The following is a 23,843-nucleotide window of genomic DNA, read 5'->3' as shown; positions in this document are numbered from 1 at the left end:
CATTCCAGGCCAGTCTGCCGGGGCGGATCCTCTGTAGAGCGCATATGTTGGGCTCTTCCAAGCCTCCACCAGCTTCCTGCATTCCAGCTCCTCAGACTGCCCCACCACCTCCTGGCCCTGTGGCTGGCTGGGCTCTCTGTTCAGAAGGGGCACAATGACTTGGGCTTAGCCTGAGCCAAACCTGATTAGAGAAATTGCACAGCTTTTCAGCTGGGAGTGTGTACACGGCTGTTCCCGGCAAAGTGTGTAATCCTGGCATTATGAGGAGTTCTTGGGAATTATTTGCAGGCTTTCTAAGTCTTGCCTTGGAAACGGCTTCAAATGCCTGCGTTAATACTCTGACTACTGCGCAGATAGAGCATTACAATGAGCCTAAGGAATGGAATTAGCCCTGTTTTTTAATGATCTGAGCCACCTGTCTTATCTTCCCCTGCCTGAGGCTTAAGGTAGGCACCGAGGTTTATATTCAGCTTGATTTTTTTCCGGAGAGGATTGGGCTTAATTTCTTCCCTGGTCCCATTGTCTGGTGGCATAGCGGTTAAGTGCTATGGCTGCTAACCAAGAGGTCGGCAGTTTGAATCCGCGAGGCGCTCCTTGGAAACTCTACAGGGCAGTTCTACTCTGTCCTATAGGGTTGCTATGAGTCAGAATCGACTCAACGGCAGGTTTGGGGTTGGGTTTTGCGCCCCATTGTACCAAGTCCTCCTCTGAACCCAGAGCGCTGTGTAGAGTGCCTCACTTAGTTCAGAAAACCTCGACATGCCAAGCTTCTTGCCAGGTCCTGGGAGATAAACCTGACTGAGATGTGGTCAGCATCTCGTCCCATTTTATGGAGGAGACTGAGCCCAGAGAGGGGAAGAGGCTTGACCAACGACACAGCCAGCCAGCAGCAGAGCCGGGATTCGCGTCTTGGTCCTTGGCGGTGGTAGGGTTGTTTCCACCTTGTGGAAGAGTAGAAGGACTGTTCCCCCAAGCTGGCATCTTTGGGGTGACTTGTCAGCCTTTCCCATCCTCTCCTTATGCCTGGTTTTTAAAGACTTGTGGAGGAGGAGCTGCTGAGCGGTAATAGCCGTTTATGTTACCACAGCTTCTGTTCCGCCTGTCCTGGATGCCTGCCAGGGTAGGGAGATCATTGATTTATTAAGCACCTACTGTGTTCCAGGCATTGAGCCAGGCACTTGACACACACTGCTGCAACAGCCTCTTAAGCAGTGTTGTTAAGCTCGTGTTGTAGCTGAAGCATCCAAGCATCCGAGGCCTTGGGTGCCTTGCGTGGGGTCCTGTACCTGGCACGTGGCAGAGCTGGCGTTTGAACTCAGGTTTCTCCCTCAGAGGATGCGTTTTCCACTGTGCCCGGGGGAGGCCCTGGAGTGGGGAGCTTTTCCAGGTTCCGTCCTGCTCGTTAGGCTATAGCTTGTGGTGCCCCTGCAGCCCCGAGAGTGCTGGTCCAGGACACAGGCCTTTTGTCTGCCCAGAGGTGGCTGACGTCACAAGCACCTGCGGGGACTGGGCGGGTATAAATGATCACCCCCGTCTCCTGGCTCATACAGTCAGTGAGTCTTCATTGCACCCTGACAGGGCTTGTAGAGAAGCAGGCTAGTGTCACAGTAAAGAGCGTGGGTTCTGAAACGAGACTGCTCGGCCACTTAGAAGCTGTGTGGCCTTTGGCCGGCTACTTAACTGCACTGTGCCTCAGTTTCCTCATTTGTAAAATTGGGGTAATAAAACACCTGTCTCCTAGGATTGTTGTGAGAATTAAATTGGCAAAGGTAACATGCTTAGTTAGGCCAGGGCCTGGCACGTATTAGGTGTTCTGTTTACTGTTAGGCCTGTGAGATGATAGAAGATGTTGAAGTTATTCCCCTTGTGGTCTCTGGTCTTGAGAAAGGCGAGTGAAGGATGGTTCTCTGTGGCAGAAGCTGGTGCGTAGGAGATCATTCTTGCTGATGCTCCCTGTCCTTTGTCTAGGGCAGACATCACTAATCTGTGAAGTCTTTCCTATTTAGTGACCCCAGCATTATTCTCAAGCAGTAACTGCCAATCGACTGATGCTGGCTTGCAAATCAGGACCAATTTGCCATCCCTGAGCTGGCTCAAAGCGATGATGATTAAATAGGCAATTTGAAAAATGTGGGCGCATTTAGTTTTGGTGGCAGACTTGCCCTTGGCAGTTTTGGTTGGTTCAAATGAATTTATAGGTTCATGAACTCATTCTTTCATTCATTCAACAAGAAAAATATATTCAGGGCTTCTTATTAACCAGTTGCTGACTCCAACTCATGGCAACCTGTGTGTCAGAGCAGAACTGTGCTCCATAGGGTTTTCAGCGGCCGATTCTTTGGAAGTAGCTATAGGCCAGTATATAGATAAAAATGTAAGGCGTGGCTCTAAGAGCAAGCAGTGTGGGAACACAGAAAGTGAGTAACTCATTCTGCCAAGTTGATTCATGAATAGAAAGTCACCGTGCAGTGAAGGAGGAGGTAGGATGTTTGAAGAAGACAGCTTGGGCTGTACAGAGAGGTTTTGAAGGCCAATCCTTCTCCACCATCCCTGGTAAATGGCTCTGTAGGCTTAGGGTTGACTACCTCTGATGACAGAGCGCTCGTTACCTCCTAAGGCTGTTCCATTGTAGGTTATTCAAAGTTGATAGCAGTGTGGGAGGACGTAGAGTGCTGAGATAGAGGGATTCAAGTCCCATTCCACCACCGACTTAGCTGTCTGATATTGGGCAGTGTGCTTAGCCTCACTTGTACACAGGACAGCAGAACAGGACTGCTGGGAAGATTGCGGGAGACAGGCAATAGATAGCACCTAGTAGAAGGAATTCAGTGTGGAAGCTTATTTGGTCATGTGTCAGAATCTCCCTTCCCATACTTTCCTCTCATTGATAAACATAAGAGGAGAGAGGTATTTTCTCCTTCCCCGTGACAGCCCCTTGGGCATCTGTAGGATGTGAGATGAGGTCCTTTCTCCCTGCCTCAACTCTCCAGTGTCTCTCTGTCTCCTACACGGTCAAATCTGAAGTCCTTACCAAGACATCCAAGGCCCTTCCTGAGCTGGCCCCAGCTGGGCTGACCCTGTCTCTTGCCTCTCCCTGGCTTGTCCTCACCTCCCAGGGCACATGGAACTCTTTATAGTTAACTAGAGTATACCATGCATGCTCATATCTTTGCATGTGCTGTTTCCACTACCTGGTACGCCTTTCCCACCTTCTTTCCTAGCAGGTTCCTGTGTATCTCTAAGACTCAGATATCACCTCCTCTGGGAAGCCTTCCCTGACTACCCCCCTCCTGAGGCTAATTTAGAGTCCTCCTGCTCTCTGTTTCTCAGCCCTCATGCACGTCTCCGTTCCAGCACTGTCAAGTGTCTGTCATCCCCATTAGACTCCTGAAGGATAGGGGATGTATCTTTTTATGCCTCTACACCCAGCACCCAGAAGATGCTTGAATAAATGGATAGACTATGCCGTTGAGCTGGAGGTTCAAATGCCACAGAGCCACAGGGACGAGGGTCATGGGGTGGGGGGGGGCTTTAAAGTTTAGGGCTGGGCAGCAGACAGTCACTCATAGGCTTCTCTCAGGAGGAGACCCTGATCCCTTTGTAGCAGGATCTCATTTCACAAGCCCCAAGGCAGTTTGCTACTGGAAGGTGGGTGCAGCCCTTTTTCTTAAAGTGGATCCCTTTCCTTCCTTCACATACGCCAGTTCCCCTTTCCTGCTCTTTTTTTTTTTGGCATTGTAATTAATTTTAGTATTTGTATTTCCCATGTAGCAATACAATTCAGTTAAGCCAAGGTAACCAAAGACAATGGCTTACTTTATACCAGATATGTTTGAAATTTATTTTTTTTAATCTCTAATCATGAAATGGAAGGATTTTCCATAAGTTAAATTAGAGTTACAATTAGCAGAATTCAGGTGGCATTTTCTTTACGCACCTTTTTCCATTCTCTGTTGTCTTTGGAAACCCTGGTAGAGTAGTGGTTAAGTGCTACGCCTGCGAACCAAAAGGTCGGCTAGTTCAGATCCACCAGGCGCTCCTTGGAAACTCTGTGGGGGCAGTTCTACCCTGCCCTACAGGGTCGCTATGAGTCGGAATCCACTCGACGGCAAAAGGTTTAGTTTTTTTTTTGGTTACCTTTGGGCAGTCTTCCTTCTCACTACCCTATACTGTGCTAATAGAGTTTATTGTTTAACATCATGGCTTTGTTTCCTAACTCTTAATAGTCAGTCATCACTTCCTTCCCGAGGGCACACACTTGTGGAGGGAGAGGGTTCCGTGCTCACTCCCCGAGACCTGCCAGTAAGAGCACTGCACAGCCAGTCCTTCTCTGGGCCTCATTCCCCCCTCTATAAAATGGGAAAGTAATATCGGCCCTGGTGGCCTCACAGGCAGCTAGATAATGTGTAAGATGATGTGTGACAGGCTTCTGTAAACCAGGCAATGGCTATTAGCTGAGGGTTATTGGCCCTTCTGTTAAGGAACTGTGCAACCTTGGGCAAGGTGCTTAACCTCTCTGGACCCGTCAGTCCCTTCTAGCCCCAACCAGCAGTGACTCAACTTCTTGGCTCACAGGAGGGGAGCACAAAGAAGATTCAGGCTGGAGTCCATTAGATGCCCGGCGAGAAAGTGGTTCGGGGCCTTCCACGGACACGTTCTTATCAGCCAGCATGACCTGCCTCCCGGGGAGCACCCAGCTGGGCAGAATGGGCAGCAGTGCCCAGGGTCCACGTTCCATCTCCGTGTCAGCTTTGCCTGCCTCAGACTCCCTAACCCCCGGCCCCAGTGAGGGCCTCGTGGACACCTGTATCCCCCTGCACGCCAGCGGCCGGCTGACTCCCCGCGCCTTGCACAGCTTCATCACACCCCCGACCACGCCACAACTGCGCCGGCACACCAAGCTGAAGCCACCGCGGACACCCCCGCCACCCAGCCGCAAGGTCTTTCAGCTGTTGCCCAGCTTCCCCACACTCACCCGGAGCAAGTCCCATGAGTCCCAGCTAGGGAACCGCATCGACGAGGTCTCCTCAATGAGGTGAGTGTCCCTGCCAGGCCGGTGCTGAGTTTGCCGGCTAACGAAAGTTTTAATCGTGGTTTTCCAATTATAAGAGTAATAATAGGCTTGATATTAAAAAAAAAAAAAACCCAAACCCATTGCTGTTGAGTCAATTCTGACTCATAGTGACCCTGTAGGACAGAGTAGAACTGCCCCATAGTTTCCAAAGAGCACCTGGTGGATTTGAACTGCTGACCTCTTGGTTAGCAGCAGTAGCGCTTAACCACTATACCACCAGGGTTTCCTTGATATGAAAAGGACAAGTAAAAGCAAGTACAGAAGTGTGCAAAGTAAAAGGTGCCCCATCTCAGGCAACTCCCGCAACTACCATAAGAGATCAGGCTGAATCATACTAGATTCCTTTCATATATACACACACACACATCTTGCTCACTCATATATACACACACTCAAAGGAGGTTTTTTATTTGTTATCAACAATAATGAAATGACACCACATATCACTCAGAATGGGCTGGGTTATGCTGCAGTAACAAGCCTCCCCCCTCCCCCCCAAATCTCTGTGTCTTAAAACAACGGAGATTTAGTTCTTGGTCATGCTACCTGTCCATTGTGGGTCATCCTCATTCCAGGTCCCAAGTGACAGAACAGCCACTGAACATTGCTGGACACTGTGGTAGAAGGAAAAGAGAGTTCTAGATATTTTGTACTGGCGGTTAATGCTCATACCTGGAAGTTCCACTCTCTTTTATGCCCTTATCCAAGCAAAGGGGCCAAGAAATGCAGTTCTCAGGTGCGCCCACAAGAGGAGAACTGGAATATTTGAGTAAAACCGCCAGTGATTCTCAAATACAGTGAAATCTCTGAGAGCTGGAACTTGACAGGACTGCCTTGTTTTTCCGGGTCTCACAAGTTTTTCACCTTTGACCACCTTACTGTTGCTCTCTATTACCAGACCCATTGCCATCCAGTCGATTCCAATTCATAATGACCCTATCTATTAGTGGAAAATATTTGAGTTTTCCTCTCTGACAGGTTTTCACCTTACGCAGGTTCTGGCTTTTGCAGGTTTGAGTGTACCATGAACTCTGTCTGTCCTATAACTTGCTTTCTCAACTTACCTTGGTATCTCTGAGAACTTATGTCAGTACATCACGAAATACAGTAAGTCCCGGAGTTAAGAACATCCAACTTATGGGGCAACTCGTACTGACAACGGACTGCCATAAAGCCTGTTGTATTAAAAAATTGAGTTAAACACAACGGTTCATGATCACGAATGCATGCACTGCTTTGCCATGCTCATGAAAACATTGCATGGTTTCAGTGGTTCATGGGCATAGATAAAATATGTGCTATATACTGAGCCAAATGTTTGATACTAAATAAGAACCGTATGTACCTTTTCTGACTTACCTACCGATTCGCCTTAAAGACAGACTTAGGAACGGACCTTGTTTGTAACTCGGGGACTGCCTGTACCTTATTCTTTTATTCTGTGTTTGAAATACGTGACACAGTCACATGATACCAAAGGCAAAAGCTTTGTGGCTTATGTCTGCTAGTCTTTGTAGGGGCATGCAGTAAAAAGTCCACTGCCCCCACCTCCACCGTTCCCCCACAGGAGGCAACCAGGTTGTCAGTTTTGTGTGTATCTATGACTATTCAAATGACCTCACTCTTTTTAACTTTTGCTTATCATTCCCTTGTATAGTTTACCTCACTAGGTGCCTCTTGATGGACATTTAGATCATTTTCATTTTTGCCATTACCAGGATTGCCCGTGTAGGTAGACTCTTCCATGCAGTGCAGAAGGAAAGGGAGGTTTTTTTTGGGTGTCTCTTTCTTGTACCCTCAACGTTGGGGCACCTGGCTTTTCTCCTGGCATAGGTACCCATTTTCTGGGGGTTCCTCGGGCTGTGATCTGCCTTGGGCCTTAGTGTCATTTTTGTTGGATGGGCTTGTCCCCTTTGCTGGCCATTTTGAGTCCTTCACCTCTAGGGTCCTGGACTGCCCTGAAGGTTTTGAGTGTGTCATCTAAGGAGGAGAAAGCCGCACTGGGCACTCTGACTCTGCCATGCCTGATCTGGCTCTCTTGCTGGGGACTGGAAGCCACCAGAGGGGCCGCTGCCCTTCCTTTATGCCCTGGACTCTTGACGGGCAGGCCTCCCCTTCTCACAGAGAGCACAGCGATAACTAACATGTGTGCTACGTGCCTGGCAGTGAGGATGTCACAGTGGGCAGAACCCAAGTGCATCTGTTTCTTACTATCTCCCGAAAGAGTGTTAGCAGGGGGTCTGGTCTCCTTGCCATGCTCTGGGCAGAGAACAGACTTGCCTCAGAGCCCGCAGCTGGTGACCTGAGCCTCAGACACTGAGGTTCGGAGCCCGGTCCCTGCAAAGCCATCAGAACTAGTACTGACATTGCCCCACAGGCCACCTCATGCCCTCCATAAGCCCTGAGGGCAGACTGAGGCATCCTGTTCCTCCCCAGCACTCTGCATCCCTGGGGGCAGGCATCCTGTTCCTCCCCAGCACTCTGCATCCCTCCGGGAAGACGTTGCTCAGGGCATGTCCCGGCCTGACCCTCCTTGGGGGCCACCTTTCTGCTCTCCACAGCTGTTCTCCCCTGCCCCTCCTGCCTCAGTCATATCCTTTCCTCCAGACTGACCCCTTTTCCTGCCTAGACCCTGGGCGTCCGTCCTTCCCAGGGCTATAGCCAGGGCTTCCCTACTTACTGGCTTCGTGACCTTGGAACACTCACTTGACTTGTGTGAGCCTCAGTTTCCTCAGCTGTGAAATGGGCAGAATGGTAATCACCATGCTAGGTGGTTGGTGAGGCCTAGATGAGCTAACATATGAAAGTGCAAGGCACAGAACATAGCTCTTGTGCCCACTAGAGGGCACAGGGTGGGCCATTGAGGACGGTGGGCCATTGAGGACGCTGGTCCCCACAGAGATTGCAGGACCTTTCCACCTTTACTCAGCAAGCCTGGCCCCAACCCACGGAGTCTCCCATCCCAGCGCCCTGCCTGCTCTCTCCCAGGGGTACTGTTCTAGGGGGCGTGCTGAGCCAGCGCGGTGACACGTAATCCTTTCTCTCCTTTTTGTCTCCTCCAGGTTCGGTAAGAACAATTCGTTTTCATCCCCTCTGCTACCTGGGAGCCGGGTTTGTGTTGCTGTCCCCATCGGGGGTGGATTTCTTTGACACTATTAGCCCACTCGGCCTTTTGGGAACTCAGAAGCAGAGATACTGGCAAATGCCACAGGAAATAGCTTTAAGACAGGTGGCCTTAGAGTGAGGCTGACCTCATTCCAGCCAGCGGTACCCTCTGGGAGGTGCAGACCTTGGGTGTCGCAGTCCACACCAGCCCCATGATGAGCCTTGTGTGCACTTTGCCTGCTCCACAGGTGACCTCAGTGGCAGGGAGCATTTGCCTGCTTGGTGCCAGGGTAAAGTGATGCTCCCACGAGGGAGCCACCTGTCTCTTTGGTTTAGGTGGACTGACTCCATCCTCAGAACCCCAGCCGATGTCTCAGGATCCCTGTCTTCAGGAGAGAGGCATTCCAGGAGGCAGAATGTGACTGGCTCTGAATGAAGCCCAAGGGAAACCAAGCGCAGGAATCGGAGGGTGCAAATACCCGCTTGGAAGCGGAGGAGGCAGCCCAGGCAACCCTTGGCTCCCTTCTCCACCCCAACCCTACTTTGGGCGTAGGTTCTTGCACACGGCTGTCTGTGGGGCTCTCTTCAGTGAGTCAGGGCTGTGGGAAACAGCCATGCCTTTTGAGCCTGCTTTTAATTCTCTGAGCGGAAATGCAGAGACATCAAGTTTTCACCTGAGCAAATAGTTTATTTGTTCTATCCAGAGCTGGCTAAGGAGAGAGCTTTGCTGACAGCAGGGTCTTGGAGATAAGGATGGAGTGTCGTAGGCAGTGAGTGCTGAAGTGGAGCTGGCTGCAGGAACACTCAGGGAGGCATAGGGAGGAGGAAGGGAGAGCTGCACATTCCCTTCTCCAGGGCACAGGAGGAAACTCTCAGGGCCTTGGAAGAGGATTTCACATCACCAGCCCTAGGAGAGCCCTGGCCCTCTCATCCTCCCAGTTGCCATGGTAGTGCAGGGACCATAGTAGTGAGGCTGCTTCCCAGTCTTGCTGGGAAGGGAGGGTGAGACTTTCAGGGCCATATTTCCATCTAGATCAGGGACAGTCGATGCCTGGCACATTGCTCACGTCCCATGCCTGTGGCAGACATTACCAATCAATCATTGCATGCTTTCAGAGATAGATGGTTAAAATCTCATTTTCCCACAGTTTATTTCTCTCAGGCTGGCAGCCTGACCACTTTTAGACCCCCAGGTCTGAGAACCCATGTTATGATTGCTTTGGCTACTGATTGGGATTGGGTGGGCCTCAGGAGCAGGTCGGGATGAGTCAGTCCCATGGTAAATGTGCCAGTAAGAGCTACAGGTGATATGATTGTGGGTTCCCAGGTCAGGAGAGCACAAGAGTCATTTTTGTCCTGACCGGAACTCACCCTGGTTTGAGAGGAGTCAGTACCTCCAACATCCTCTTCTCCTTGCAGTTGGCTTTGTGGTGCTTGGCCTTAAGTGAGCCAGTACTTAATGGGCACCAGCTGTGTGCCGCCCCTCAGGGGCCTACTGACTCAGAGAAGCAGCACTGTTTCTTGACCTTTCTGGGTCATGTGTCCTTTTGATAATTGGATGAAAGTCCCTAGAAAGCCTTTAACATTCTGTTAACCAGTCCAGAGAGTTCACAAACCCATCCATGGGCTCTCTTGAGAACTGCCCTGGGCACAGACAGGCAGTGACAAGGACGTGTGTGTGTCTTTGTCTATCTGCCTGTCAGTCTGTGAGGGGTGGCCGGGTTGGACACGTGGCTGTCAGGGGATAGAAAGATTGTTTCTTCCCGCACTACCTGAGCCTGTAATGCCATAAGCAATAAGCACTCAGTGTCCCTGTTCTTACGAGGAAGCCCAGGATTTGGAGGGGGAGAACCCAGGGCACCCTCCAGGAAGGCAAGCAGAGGGGTGCCTCATGGCCCTTCTCTCAGTAGAGAGGCTGCCCGAGGCCTCCCTGAGTGAGGCTCACGCAGACTGACTTTGGTACCTGGTGGAGCTGGACCCGTGAGGGAGTATGAAAGCTTCATCTTGTCTTTGTTCTACCTGCCAAGATCTGGCAATGGTGGCTCCCAGAAGAATATTCTCCAGGTACCTCCAGCTGGAAAGGTACTGGATGAACTATGTGGCTAACCTCGCATTCCCCACTAAAGGTCAAACAGCTTCCATCCACTTAACAAGAAGTGACTGGAATTAAACCCTCACCAAGTGGTGACCTATAGGTGTGTCCACAAAGAGTGTGAGAGATTGGGACATGTAGAGCCTTCTACCCTAACTTTGCTCTGGTGTCTGGCTCTCAAGCTGGCCTCTCACTGGAGCCGGGATCTGTGCAGGGTTGGCAGCCTGAGCCGTCTGCTGAGGCGAGGCAGTAACCTTCGCTAGAGAAGCCGCCACGCCACGGACAGTCATACTGTCCCCTGGGTCTAGCCTGGGTCTAGCTTGGCCTTTCCCTGTTTTGATAGATGTAGGTTCAGGGAAACATTGCTCTACTGTGCAATAAATAACCGCACCACATCCAGCCTTGACCTAGAAGGCCATGGGTGCTAGCCGTCCAGGGCAGGGCATCCTCACCTGCCCCACACGGCCTCTTTCCCACAGATCTCCCGCACGGGTCTCCACAGATGGTACGAAGGGACATCGGGCTTTCCGTGACCCACAGGTAGGTCTGGCCAAGGCCTGGGCGGGGAGGGGTGTGGGAGCGGGGCTGCAGCTCACACAGTGCCGGCCCCCTGAGGGGTTGCTGTTCACCACAGGTGGGAAATCGATCCTGGTCGATTGCTCTTCCTCATTCTGGCCTGTCTGTCCATCTCCTCTCTGGACACAGCCCTGTACCTGCCTCGAGCCCCTGCATTGTCACACAACCACGTGGATGTGCTGCGCCCTCCCTGCCCCTCAGGGCCTGTCTTGCCCTCCTCGGGCCTCTTTCCCATTCTGCTGAGGTGAAACACTACCACTCCACCCCCCCCCCACCACCCCTGCAGCTTTCACTTCCACCAGGGGCTGTGAGCTAGACTCCAGCTGTGTGTGGAGGCACACCTAGAATTCTCTCCCCAGTGGAGGAAGCCTGGGCTTGGAGAGGTTGAGTGACTCACCCAAGGTCATGCTGCCAGTGAGGAATGCTTGAGCCCAAGCTGGCTGGAGCTCAGGGACCTCTCTTCGGAGCCTCATTGGTACTGGGCTGCCTGTGACCCAGAATCTCGGGGAGGAGGTGTCTGGGGTGCCAAAGACAACTCGGGCGAGAGGGCCCTTGGACTGAAGGCCATACCCAGGTAGTCAAGCGTGGTCTTCTTGTGAGAAACCCACTTCTTCCCCACGAGCTGTACAACTGAGGCAGCCAGGTAACCTCTCCAAGCCTCAGTTTCCTCTTCCCAAGTGGGATTAGAAAGGTTGCGAATAAGGTGAGAGTGTTGGCCCTTTTGCAGAAGAAGGCAGCTAGTCCGAGGCAAGATTCAAACCTTCCCAGGGCTGTCATGGGGATAAAATGGGGTGACGTGCATCTGAGCTTCACATGTCTAGCAGTAGGGGGCACTCTGATGGTACAATGGTTAAGAGCTTGGCTACTAACCAAACGGTCAGCAGTTTGAATCCACCAGCCACTTCTTGGAAGCCCTACAGGGCAGTTCTACTCTGTCCTATAGGGTCACTGTGAGTTGGAATCGACTCTACAGCAACGGGTTTTTTTTTTTTTGTCCTGGCCCTGAGAGAGGCAGACATTATCAGGGCAAATGTTATCTGAGGGATTCAGTACAGCAGGGGGCACCATTTTGGTTTTTTCATACCTGATTTCACAGAGGATTTAAGGCTGGGCCAGCTTGCTCCTGGGTGTTTCCTGGTCTTTGTCCTTCCACCTTGTGGCAGCCAGTTCCAGGGGCTACCCTCCCTCCTCACTGGTGTTTCCAGGCTGCTCCACCCTGGGTTCTGTTCTTGGGTAGAGATCATGGTCATACCCTCTTGGATTTTGAAACCCATGACCCAGGCCCCTCCTCAACAAAAGGTCTAAAGGTGTTTGGTCTCTCATCATAGGGGGAAAATACTGTCCCGTGACCCTTCCCTGGTCCAGGAAGGCTTTTCTCACCCCAATCTCCCCACACCCTCCAACCTCACTAGCATCTGCCCCTTCTCAGGCCCAGACCTGACTCCTATTTAGACCTATATTCAGGATTTTTTAGTGGAGATCATCTCCATTACCACTGAGTTGTCCCTTCTCCCCCAGTGTCAGCATGAGAGGAAATTAAAGCCGAGACTGAGAGAGCGAGTGTGCAAGCACCTGTGTGAGTTTGCACGCCCTCGTCCCAGGGAGACAGGATCTGGACTCCTTTTATTGTAGCTTGCTCACTGCACTTCTGGAAGGCAGGCACCCTTTGTCCTAGCCACCAGCAGCTCCCGTCTTTGTTGGGTCCTGGAGACAACAAAAATGTTTATGTTTATGAATGATATGAACCCCTCTGTGTTCCAGGCACTGCACATTTACACAGCACATATTTCATCCTCATCAAACCCCCGTGAGGTTGAGTGTTGGCCCGTTTGCAGAACTCTCAGGCAGCTAGTTGGAGGCAGGATTCAAACCCAGCTCTGTCTTACCCTGAAGCTCGTGCTCTTTCCTTGCACTCAGGCCTTCTTTGGCCTCAGGCGCCCCAGTGGCACCTCTTAGAGAACCATGCAGCTCTGGGTTCTAGCCCCTACCATACAGCGTACCATCTGTGTGACCTTGGGAAAGTCACCTCACCTCTCTGAGCTGGTTTCCTGACCTATAACTGAATCCCGGACCTGCCTCACTGGGGGGAGAGGGGGGTTGTTATAAGAATCAAAGGAGCTAATGTTCATGGATGCAGTGCAAACACCCTCCCAAATCCTGCTGAGTCATTCTGCTGTTAGTATGATACACTGTGCTCCTAAAAGTTTATACCTCCAAAAAAGTGAACTCCGGCCCTTAGGCCTGCCTACCTTATGGACTGGCCTGGAGCTTTTTTTCTGGAGGATACCCCCTGCTCAGCCCCCATCCTTCTGATCCTTCCGATTGTTTGTGTTTTAAATTTTGATTTCGTTTGGACTGAAAATTCACTCATGAGTTCAAAAGTCAAGAGTGGTATAAGACGGTGTGTGTAGGAGAAGGTCTCCCGTCCACGTCTGTCCCCAGTCAGTGCCCGGGTGCCCCCATAGGCAGGTGTGAGCAGTGGCCTGCTGTCCTTCCCAGAGCTCTTCTGTCCAATCAAGTGCATAGCTATCTTCTTTCTTCTTTTTTTTTTTTTTAAACAAATACTACGTATATTACATATACTGTTACATACTATTTTTTTTTTTTACTTGTGGCAAAATTTACACAGAGTAAAATGCACAAATGATCAATTAAAAAAAAAATTTTTTTTTATACACTTATGTAGGAGCCCTGTAGTGGCTAAGTGCTCAGCTGCTAACCGAAATGCCAGCGGTTCAAACCCACCACAGGAAAAAGATGTGGCAGTCTGCTTCCATAAAGATTACAGCCTTGGAAACCCTATGGGACAGTTCTACTCTGCCTGTAGGGTTGCTATAAGTTGGAATCAACTCAACGACAGTGGGTTTGACTTTTTTTGGATATACTTGTGCATATCACCCAAATGAAGATACAGAACATTCCAGCACCTCAGAAAATTATCATTGACCCTTCTCAGTTGATAGTATCACTACCCAGAGGTCACTATTCAAATTCTGTCATCCTAGGTCAGTTTTTGCTTGAACTTGCTCGAACATACTTGAGCTTCATGTAAAGAGAGTCATATGATATTGTACCTTATGTATTTCACTTGACAGGGGGACTTGGAGATCATTCTACATTTGCACAAAAACAGCTTTCCTTTTTCACTTTCTGGCTGCATGGTGCTCCATTGTATGGCTGTACCGTACTTTATTTAGCTAGTCATCTATCGCTGGACACTTGTTTCCAGTCCTTCACTGTTATAAACACACTGCGGTGGGTAACCTTATACATCGCCGTCTGACACATGGGAGTAAATTTCTAGGACTGAATTGCCGGGTCAGCAGGTATACACGCCTGAAATCTTGATGACCAGATTGCCTCCCAGAGGGCTTGTTATCAGTGATCACACCAACTTTGGGATTTTGACACTGATGACTTTGTGGCTGGGAAACCTGAATCCCTGCAGGGGAGGCAGTGGCTCCTGGGTGTCCCTGCCCTCTCTGGAGAGGGCCCCTGGGGCTCTGAGGTGGAACCAAGTCTCCTGGTTTTCCTGGGGCTGTGTGGGGATCCTTCTGCAGCCAGGCCCTGGCCTCCCAGTCAGCGTGAGCATGTGTGTATCCTCTCTCTGCAGGTTCTCCACCAAATCCTGGCTGTCCCAGGTCTGCCACGTGTGCCAGAAGAGCATGATGTTTGGAGTGAAGTGCAAGCACTGCAGGTGATGGGCAGAGGGTGGGAAGGGGAGTACCAGGGGCGGGGAATAGCCATGAACCTTTCCAGTCAGTCTTGTTATTGTATTCTTAGCTGTAGGTCAAGTCAGAGTTCAAAGGAGTTTCTTTAAACCCAGTATTCATAATCCTATTGAGCACTCTCTACGGAGATTAAGGAAGCATCAAGTGACGTAATTCTACAAGAAGGGGATATTTGAAGTGGGCTTTGAAGGATGAATAGAAGTTTTCTAGATGGACCAAGGAGGAAGAGAATTCCAGTCCAAGGGGATATCTTGTGTAAAGGAAGGGAGGAATGAGAGGACTGTCCTGGGAACTTTGAAGAAGTTTTGAAGTTTGGCTTTGCATTTTAGGCTGTAAGGGGTGGGAAACGCAGACAGGCAATGGTGAAAACAGAAAGATGGCTCATGGTGTTTAAAGAAGGGGAGGATATAGATTCCATGCAAATTCAATTTAAAAGAGCAAGATGAGGGAATAGTACGGGGTGAGCAGAGACTGGAGAAATCTTTGCAGGGTGAACACTGTTCCCATTCCTCTTTGCTCTGTATTACTGTGTGACCCGGGGTAAGGTGCTTACCCTTCCTGGGCTTCATTTTTGTCATTTATACACCTGGGAAAATGATTCCAGACCTCTTTGCCCGTTAGGATCTCTTCGAGAACCTGAGCTAGTGTGTGTGAAAGCATCTGGGCTCTAATCAGACCTTGGGTGGTGGGTCTTCTTAAAATATGTCAGTTGGATCAGTTTTATTTACCTGATTACACTCTTGATCACCAAGGAGATGCTGGTACTTTCTCTCTGGTCTAGGACTGCTGTAGCACCTGGTCATTTGGCTTTAAACTGGGGAGCTCCAGCTCTCTTGCAAGTAATACCTTTCATATGGAGAGCCCATGATGAGCCCTGAGCCTCACACTGTCATACAATGTGGTATGAAGTTAATGGGCACCAACTGTTTGCCCATTTTATGCATGTGAACACTGAGAGTCAGCAGCAGTCAGGACTAAAACAGGAACCCAGATCTTTCAATTCCTGATTCGGTACTGATCCCTCTGACCACATGGCCCCCTGCTTGAGTTTAATGGGAGTGTCTGCCTACACAGAGGAACACCTTGGATCCTTTGGTAATTCAGTCACCTTCTAATTCATCCTTTTTGTAAGTTCAGATTTGTTTTGAGCTTTCTGAATGTGGTGGAGGGCCTCCTTTTCTTCAGAAGAGAGAAATAGATGTGACCTGGTACAGGTTAAAATGAGTATATTGATGCCTGCTTGGTTATGAGGATGGACTTGATGGGTAAACGAACAGGAACATGATAAATGCTCAACAAATAGCTGCTGTTACTGGTAACGTCAGGAACGTTGCAGACTTTTGAGCTAAGGTGGGTTGAGAAATTGTGGCTCCCAAGGCAGCTGTGGCGAGTGTTAGCGGAGCTGCTCCGGCAACGCCCTGGCCCATGTGTGCCTGGGAGCCCCTGCCTGGCCTGTGGGTACTAACCTTGCCTCCTTTGCCAGGTTGAAGTGTCACAACAAGTGTACAAAAGAAGCCCCCGCATGCCGAATATCCTTCCTGCCGTGTGAGTTTTCTGCCCTTCCTCTCTTCACCTTCCACATTTGGGGTAAATCTTTTCTTAGCCCTTTTTTTTTTTTTCTCCTACTGATGGTTTCTCCCCCTTTTAAAACAGTACCTAGACTCCGGAGGACAGAATCTGTCCCTTCAGATATCAACAACCCGGTGGACAGAGCAGCTGAACCCCATTTTGGAACCCTCCCCAAAGCACTGACAAAGAAGGTACGCTGGGCCACAGCCCCACAGCCTGTGTCCCCACCAGGAAGAAATCCCACCTGGATTCCCTTCCGTAGGAAGGATGATGTCACAATCTGGGTCTCACAGCCAGGTGGTGGCCTTCAGGGATCATATCTTTAGTAATTTAGTGGACTTCATGTTTGCATCCAGATTGTAGTTCTGTGGCCCTGACTCTTTCCCCCACCCCTTCCTCCTCCTCTGAGCTAACATTTCCTGAGTGCTTAGTATGTGCCAGGAACTTTTCCATGTATTATTCCGTTTGACCCTCACAATGGTCCTGATATCAGGCACATCCTGATAGTAGCTCCATTTTACAGATGGGGAAACTGAGCACAAGATCCCCCTCGAACGATAGGTAGGCTGAGGGTGACTGGCTCCAGAAAAAAAAAAAGCCTGGACCTAATCAAGGTGTGGCAAATAGTCCTTAAACTGTTCAATTAAATGGCCTCCGCTGATCTGTTACAGGGGTGGACCTGAAAGCCCTACATAAACATGCATTTCTTACATAGCCTGGGGTCAGTCTTCTCTGCTCATGCGGATAGGTGTCTCCTGTAGCTAAACACATTCTCCAAGGCCCACATGCTCCAGGAGGGCCTGCAGACCTACTGGGGCTGTATGCACCGGCTCAGTGTGCGCAGGATCCACGAGGCTCTGGGCTGGTGGCTTCTGACAGTGACCTCCGTCCTGACGCCCACACAGCCGGGGCTGGCTTCTCCAGAGGCAGGTGTGGGTGCACACCTGTAAATGTGTGCTGTCCTAGCCTCAGACCAGGGATGTGGCTGAGTATGTGCCTCCTCATTGGGCACCCACGTGACCCACTGCTCCCCATCCGGCCTTGGTGGAGGTGCAGGTGGAGAGAAGACGGAGCAGGCAGGCAAGCAGGCCCCATGGCCAGGTAACACCGGGTGCCCCCTAGAGGCACAGCCACGGGGGCCACTCTGGGAGCGTCCAGGGCTGACTTCTTGTTGTCAAACAAGGCAGCAGCCACAGCGGACTTGCCGACCATCTTCATGGGCCCCTCACGTCTTCTCTCTGCCTCTTTCCCTGCCATCGCCATATTTTCCCTCTGATAGTGTCTTCCCACCAGAAATGGGGAGGCAGAGTGGAAAGATGATAGGATCTAACTCGCCCAAGATGACGCCAACAGCAGCCCACGCTGTTAGCTCTTTCAGGGTTTTGTAGTTGAAAGTGAGCTCTTAGTGTCCCCAGGGCCTGTGAGACAACAAAGGTGAGGACCATCGGCTCGGCTCATGTCTCCGTGTCCAGCAGGGTGCCTGGCACAAACCAAACATGGCAGACACTAAATGAACACTTGTCAGTGGGTGAATTTCGTTCACTAACATCCCTGCCATGTTCCCGGCTCAGAGCCAGGCATTGGGGTGCAGCGATGAGCATCTGTGGTCCCTGTCACCCATCAGAGTGCAGTGGGAGGGGCATGAATCAGAAAGTCATCCAAGGATGAGGATGTCTGCACTTTACAAACTGTACTTAAAGTGCAGGCTTTGACCTTAAGTGCTGGGAGCTCTGGAACGATAAAGAGGGGGAGCATGGTCCCGGCTTCTGGGAGGAAGGGGTGTTTGAACTGAGCTAGGAAAGATGAGCAGGAGTCCTCGAGGGGATGTGTGGTGAGGTCTCTGTGTGCCCTCCCTCAAATAGTGAAAAAACCAGTTGCTCTGGTTTTTTCAGCTCTGAGTCATGGCAACCCCATGTATATCAGAGTAGAATTGTGCTCCCTAGGGCTTTCAAGAGCTGCTTTGGGGGAGTAGATTGTCAAGAGTTTCTTCCAAGGCACCTCTGGGTGGACTCAAACCTCCAACCTTTGAGTTGGCAGCCAAGCACAGGATTCCCCTCAAATATTAGACCCATAAGATGTTGAAGCTGGAAGGCAGGACCCTGAGGATCCCTGGCCTGACCTCTTTGTGTTCAGATGGGGAAATGGAGGCTGGGAGGGTGCTGGCAGTGGGTGTAGGAGTGTAGGGGGCAGCTGGGCAGGGTGGCGATGGCCCCCACTCACTCTGGGCATCTCTGTCCCACAGGAGCACCCTCCGGCCATGAGCCATCTGGACTCCAGCAGCACCCCGTCCTCCACCACGTCCTCCACGCCCTCGTCACCAGCGCCCTTCCCGACGTCCTCCAACCCATCCAGTGCCACCACGCCCCCCAACCCCTCGCCTGGTCAGCGGGACAGCAGATTCAACTTCCCAGGTACCACACCTCTGGGATTTACTGGGCCCTCAGGGATGTGGTCAGATGTCCTTCTCAGCAGACCCCAGCAGGCTGAAGGTCAAACACTGCCACCACTAAGAGCTGACTTGTATGAAATACTTGCACTGAGCTCAGAGCTGTGCCGAGCACCTAAGTACATTACTGTTTAAACTTGATAGCAGCTCTGAGGCAAATGCTGTTGTTACACCCATTTTATAGACGGGGACACTGAGATTCAGAGAGAGGAAGTGGCTTGACCAGAGCTATACAGCCAGTAAGCAGCAGAGCCAGGATCAAACCCAAATCCACCCAACACAAAGCCTGGGGTCTTGATGTAATCCCCACGTGCCCTCCTGTGTGTGGGGTGGCTTCTCCTAGGCATGGTCCACTCACGCAGGGCTGGCGGCTGAGTCTCCAGGAGGCCTGGCTGGCAGCATGTGGTACTGGGGCAGGCCCAGGGGAGGGAATCTGAGGCCCTGTTGCTTACCTGCTCTGTGATCCGGGCAAGCTACTAAAGGGAGTTTTTGTTTCCTTTTCTCTAAAACGAGGACACCATGTGACGTGGGGATCATTGTCCTGTTGTGTAGGTGAGGGCACTGAGGCCCACACAGGAGTGCCGGTAGAGCAGGACTGAAGCCAGACCTGCCTCTGACCCCACCCATAGCCTGGTCACCCTGGGGTCTGTAGTGCAAGTGCCAGGATCTCCAGCCTGAGGGGTCCAGGCCAGGTTCCCATCCCTCACCTGTCCCTGGAGCTCCAGGCCCAGGAGGACAGTGCGGCACTTCCTGTGCAGGGGCCCCCACCTGGAGGCTTGTAGCATTTCTGGGCCTACCTCACCAGGGTTCCAGAGACTTGTCTAGGGGGCCGAGATTCTGTAGGAGTCTTTTCTCTGCCTCTCCTTTGCCTTAACCGCACATGGCTGTCTGTCTCCGGGCATTAACGTTCCCGTCCCTGCCACTGATGGCTGATGGCCCATTTGATTAACCTCCTCTGTAGTGGTGCTTTGAAACCATGCCTTTTGCTAAACCTACTAGTTTGGGTTCTCTAAAGGGAAGGGCCTGTTTAAAAAACAACAGCCACAGGAAAAGTCCTTACTGCCATGTCAGCCAGACCCGCTTGACTTTCCCTCATGTCCCCAGGCTGCGTCCCCTGCACAGAACCTCACTCTTGGACTGGTCATGGCCGAATCTACAACTCCCCCAGGGGCCGGGCTGGGCTGGCCTGGTTCTTGGGAAGGGACTCCTTCCATTGTCCGTCTGTTCTTTATTGTCCCATACAATGGATGGGAGCATTTCAGTTTATCTTCAGGGATAAACCCATTTATGTCCCCACCTTACAATGAGGCTGGGAGAGGTTGGCTAACTTCCCAGGTCCCAGGGAACTAGGTCAGATTCCCAAACCCCAGCACACCCTCTTCAGCACCCTAAGGGAGAGGATTCTTTTCCTTTTTTGTGGATGGGAGGTCGACCTGCTGAAGCCTCAGCTCCTCTAGGTGGTGCAGATGGGGCTGCTGGGCACAGCACTGTTCACCTTTTTCACAGGCACTCCCCCCACCGTTGTATTTTGGTTCACAGAGAAGTGGGCCTGGGAGGGGGCTGGAATTGGCCAGGGCTCTGCAGCCGGGTGGCCCCCATCCCTCGTCCCTTTTTGCTCCTGGAGGCTCCTGCCAATGCCTTTTGCTCCCAGCTCTTTCCCCTCTTCCTGCATGGATGCCCTTGTCCTTGCCAGGCCCACCTGGAGTGGGGCAGGAGAGGCGGGGCTGCCCCTGCCCCCTAACCAGCCCCCTTCTCCCAAGTGGAGAGCCCATGCCTGCCTGCCTCCCCTCTCGCTGCGTTTACCGTTCTGCCTGTGTGACTGACCTCCTCTTCTGTTTAAAGCTGCCTACTTCATTCATCATAGACAGCAGTTTATCTTCCCAGGTGAGTCCTCTGCATGGTCCCACTAACTGTCCCCTGCTGGGATCCCCTCTGTCCAGCCCTCTTGGGCACCCTCTTTCTGGGCACCTACCCAGCAGGTGCTTGAGTCTCAAACCCACTTGTTTTGAGAGATAACTACCTGCTGGGCAGGGAGGCAGGGTGAGTGGCCTTGAGGTGGGCCCCCCACATGGATAGTGCATTCTGAGAGAGACCCTAGGATCCTGTCCAATCTGTCTCACAGAGACTGCAACTTGCCCAAGGTCACACAGCCAGGAGCTGGCAGAAGCGGGCTTAGAACCAGGTTTACAGAACGGGTGAGAGGACATTTTGCTGATGCCATAAGAGCACCTGGAGACCCTGGTGGTGTAGTGCTTAAGAGCTATGGCTGCTAAACAAAAGGTTGGCAGTTCGAATCCACCAGGTGCTCCTTGGAAACCCTATGGGGCAGTTCTACTCTGTCCTATAGGGTCGCTATGAGTCGGAATTGACTTGACGGCAATGGGTTTGGTATGAGCGTCTGTCACCATACCATATCCTCCCCTACACAAAGAGGAGTGCTACTCAACCTGGAAAGGTCTGCTGCAAAACCCAGTGCAGTCAATTCCGACTCATAGTGACCCTACAGGACAGAGTAGAACTGCCCCATAGGGATTCCAAGGAGCGCCTGGCGGATTCGAACTGCCGACCCTTTGGTTGGCAGCCTTAGCACTCAACCGCTCCAAAAGGTCTGCAGGCCTCACTTATTCAGCAGGCTCCACCTTTCTGAGCCTTACCATACAGTGCCATCTGCTGGCCATCATTGGAAGTGCCTCCTTATTGCAGGAAGTTTCAAGGAAAAAATGAGGTAATTTCATTGATTCCCTTCTGCAAAAAATCTTTGCAAACCTGCTATGTACCAGCCATTGCGTTTGACCATTTTCCTTTCCCTAAGAAGTTTACAAGATGACTGCTAGTTTCCCTAGCCAAAGGTGGTGAGCGTTAATAATAGTAACCTGCAACTTTCAAGTCCTTCACTTGTTCTTTGTATTTCAGGTAGTCTGTAGCTAGTAGGGAAACCCTGGTGGTGTAGTGGTTAAGTGCTATGGCTGCTAACCAAAGGTCAGCAGTTCAAATCCACCAGCTGCTCCTTGGAAACCCTATGGGCCAGTTCCACTCTGTCCTTTAGGGTTGCTATGAGTCAGGATCGACTCGATGGCAACAGGTATGGGTACCTAGTAGTGTTTTTCTTGGATTGAACAGATCCTTCCTCGGAGTCACAGTATTTTGGTTATTCTAGGCTTTTCCCAGCTCTGTCATCTATCTAATGGAGCATTTTTAAGTCCTTGCAAGACCGATCATACTGCTGTGCCCTGGCAGGGGTCAGGGGCCTGTGACCCGCTCAGCAGAGCCTTCTGTGAATAGCTGAGCTGCTTCTGTGGCTTCACACCCATTTAGGCTGAAACTCCCCCTCGAAGAGCCTCCAGGATGGTGTGCAGAGAGTGCCCAAAAGCACGGGGAAAGCATGGCTCTTCTTCCAGAATGTATGTGGGGGGTGCATTTATATTAAAACAACGTAGACACATTTCGGAGCAGAATGCAAAATACGCTACGTTCTCAACTTTTAAGGAAACACACCAGACTTCAGAGAGGTTTTGCCTTCTTCCTTGGAATTCTGTTTTTTCCTAACCCCCCAGCCTCCCTGCCCCTCTGCCTCCTGTTTACCCTGCTCCCTGTGTGCTTATGTTTCTCTTACTTGAGCCAGCGTCAAGTGGGTAGAAACACCAGACTGGCCCCAGTAGTCTGCAGACAGGCTGTACTGGTGTCTGGGGGCAGGGGTGGGGGGGGGGTCTTAGCAGAGGGCCTGGGACCCCCCCAGAGATTATGCTCAGGATGCTGGGTGCACGTGTGCATTCCCCTGATGAGGAAGCCCACCGCTCCATCAGGTTCTCGGTCTTTGAGGTTCCACAGATGTTTGGAACCTCTGGTTCCAATGACCTTCAGAGGCAGCCATGGAGAAAGCCCTAAAGGGTACATAGGTTGAGGGAGGTTTGATGGCTGAGGGAGGAGGGTCTTTGTCCTAGAATGCAAAGGAGAGGCATCTGAACTTCAGCCACAGATACCTTCAGTCCCCCTCCTTTTGCTAAAGGAAGAGGAGGGAGTGAGGGATCCAGGCCAGCCTGGGGCTGCGGGCCACCCTGAGCAGGACTGGAGGGGAAGGTAGCGAACAGCGAACCATGATGATGGAGGGTTTCGCCTACAGAACTTTGGATCTGCACTGGGGTGACCATCCATCCGGGTATTCCGGGGACATGGGTCTTCGGCACTAAAACCAGGGGTCAGCTCATGCTGCCAAGTCTTGGGCTCCCTGATGTGTAGACTATTTATTCCTTCCTCCCCCATGAGAGCTGCCACCAAGAGGCCCAACCATGAAGCTGAGAGGGCTCAGACCGCTGACTGGATAGTCCCAGCAGCTGTGCTGGGCACCAGGTGGCGCTAAGGAGCCACTCGTGGGAACTGTCTTCAGCCTCTGGTGGCCTAAGCCTTCTGGTAAAGGAGCCTCACTACTTCCAAGAGTTGTTGCAGCCAGCCCCCGCCTCCAGATAGGGGCCCCATGCACAGAAGGAGGCTCTGGCCCACACGCTGAGTAAATAAAAACCTAGTGTGTTTTTACCACTCACGGGTATGGGGCAGTGTAGCCACAGGGGAATGGAGCTAACTGAGGGGGAGTCTCAACTGCCTTGCTCACCAGGGGTCCCTTCTTGGGACAGAGCTGTGCAGGCAAAACCAGGTCCTGGAATGGCCAGGCCAGGCCACGTTTTCAGAAAAGGCCCAGGGAGGTCCTCACAGGGGTGGCCTGGAGATGTGCGTGCCACCCTGTCCCGAGGTCCCTGTGGGTGCTGGACTTGTAGTGCCCTGTCCTTTGCGGGGAGTGGGAAAGTGGTCTCATTCTTTGCATTTGTTTTTTGTTCCCTCAGACATTTCGGCCTTCCCACCGGTAGCTCCACCCCCTGATGCAGCAGACAGTCCCCGGTAGGTGCCCCTCGCCATGTCCCTTTCTCTTCCGTGGGACTTGTTAAGGCAGGACTCACCCCTGACCTCCCAGTTTTAAATCTCGCGCACATGTGTGGGACATTGAAGCACATCTGGGCCAGCCAGATGGATAGCTGCTTATACTCACTTCCCCTCGGGACAGTGACCTCAGCCCAGTCAGCCTTGGGTGGAGCCGCATGTGGAACTGGAGCGTCTTATGACTCAGGAGGGAGGGTGGGCAAAGCGCTGCCAGAGCCACCTACTAAGAAAAGCTCCCATTGATCGAGCCTTTTCTCTGTCAGGCTGTGCTGAGCACTTGACTCACGTTGCCTCTTGGAGTCTTCAGCCCAGTGAGGCAGG

The 23,843-nt window shown here is 51.7% G+C and overlaps 1 protein-coding gene across 3 annotated transcripts in view; it reads left to right on the top strand.

Moving 5' to 3' along the window:
• The window catches only part of KSR1 (kinase suppressor of ras 1), a 174,576-nt gene that overhangs the window by 126,698 nt on the left and 24,035 nt on the right, over positions 1 to 23,843 (top strand). For 2 of the 3 annotated variants that reach the window (XM_049861472.1, XM_049861473.1), the window contains exons 4-12: positions 4,576 to 5,035; positions 8,137 to 8,141; positions 10,751 to 10,811; positions 14,461 to 14,544; positions 16,062 to 16,123; positions 16,232 to 16,338; positions 18,390 to 18,558; positions 20,436 to 20,477; positions 23,429 to 23,483. In XM_049861472.1, coding sequence (XP_049717429.1) covers positions 4,576 to 5,035; positions 8,137 to 8,141; positions 10,751 to 10,811; positions 14,461 to 14,544; positions 16,062 to 16,123; positions 16,232 to 16,338; positions 18,390 to 18,558; positions 20,436 to 20,477; positions 23,429 to 23,483 — 1,045 coding nt within the window. Of the gene's footprint in view, positions 1 to 4,575; positions 5,036 to 8,136; positions 8,142 to 8,224; positions 10,812 to 14,460; positions 14,545 to 16,061; positions 16,124 to 16,231; positions 16,339 to 18,389; positions 18,559 to 20,435; positions 20,478 to 23,428; positions 23,484 to 23,843 lie in introns of those variants that run through there. The other variant, XM_049861471.1, reaches the window with a different exon arrangement.

This window comes from Elephas maximus, chromosome 19 (genome assembly GCF_024166365.1).
Source record: "Elephas maximus indicus isolate mEleMax1 chromosome 19, mEleMax1 primary haplotype, whole genome shotgun sequence".
Taxonomy (NCBI): domain Eukaryota; kingdom Metazoa; phylum Chordata; class Mammalia; order Proboscidea; family Elephantidae; genus Elephas; species Elephas maximus.
The sequence above is the reverse complement of the archived record's forward strand: the minus strand, read 5'-3'. Positions and strand labels throughout refer to the sequence as shown.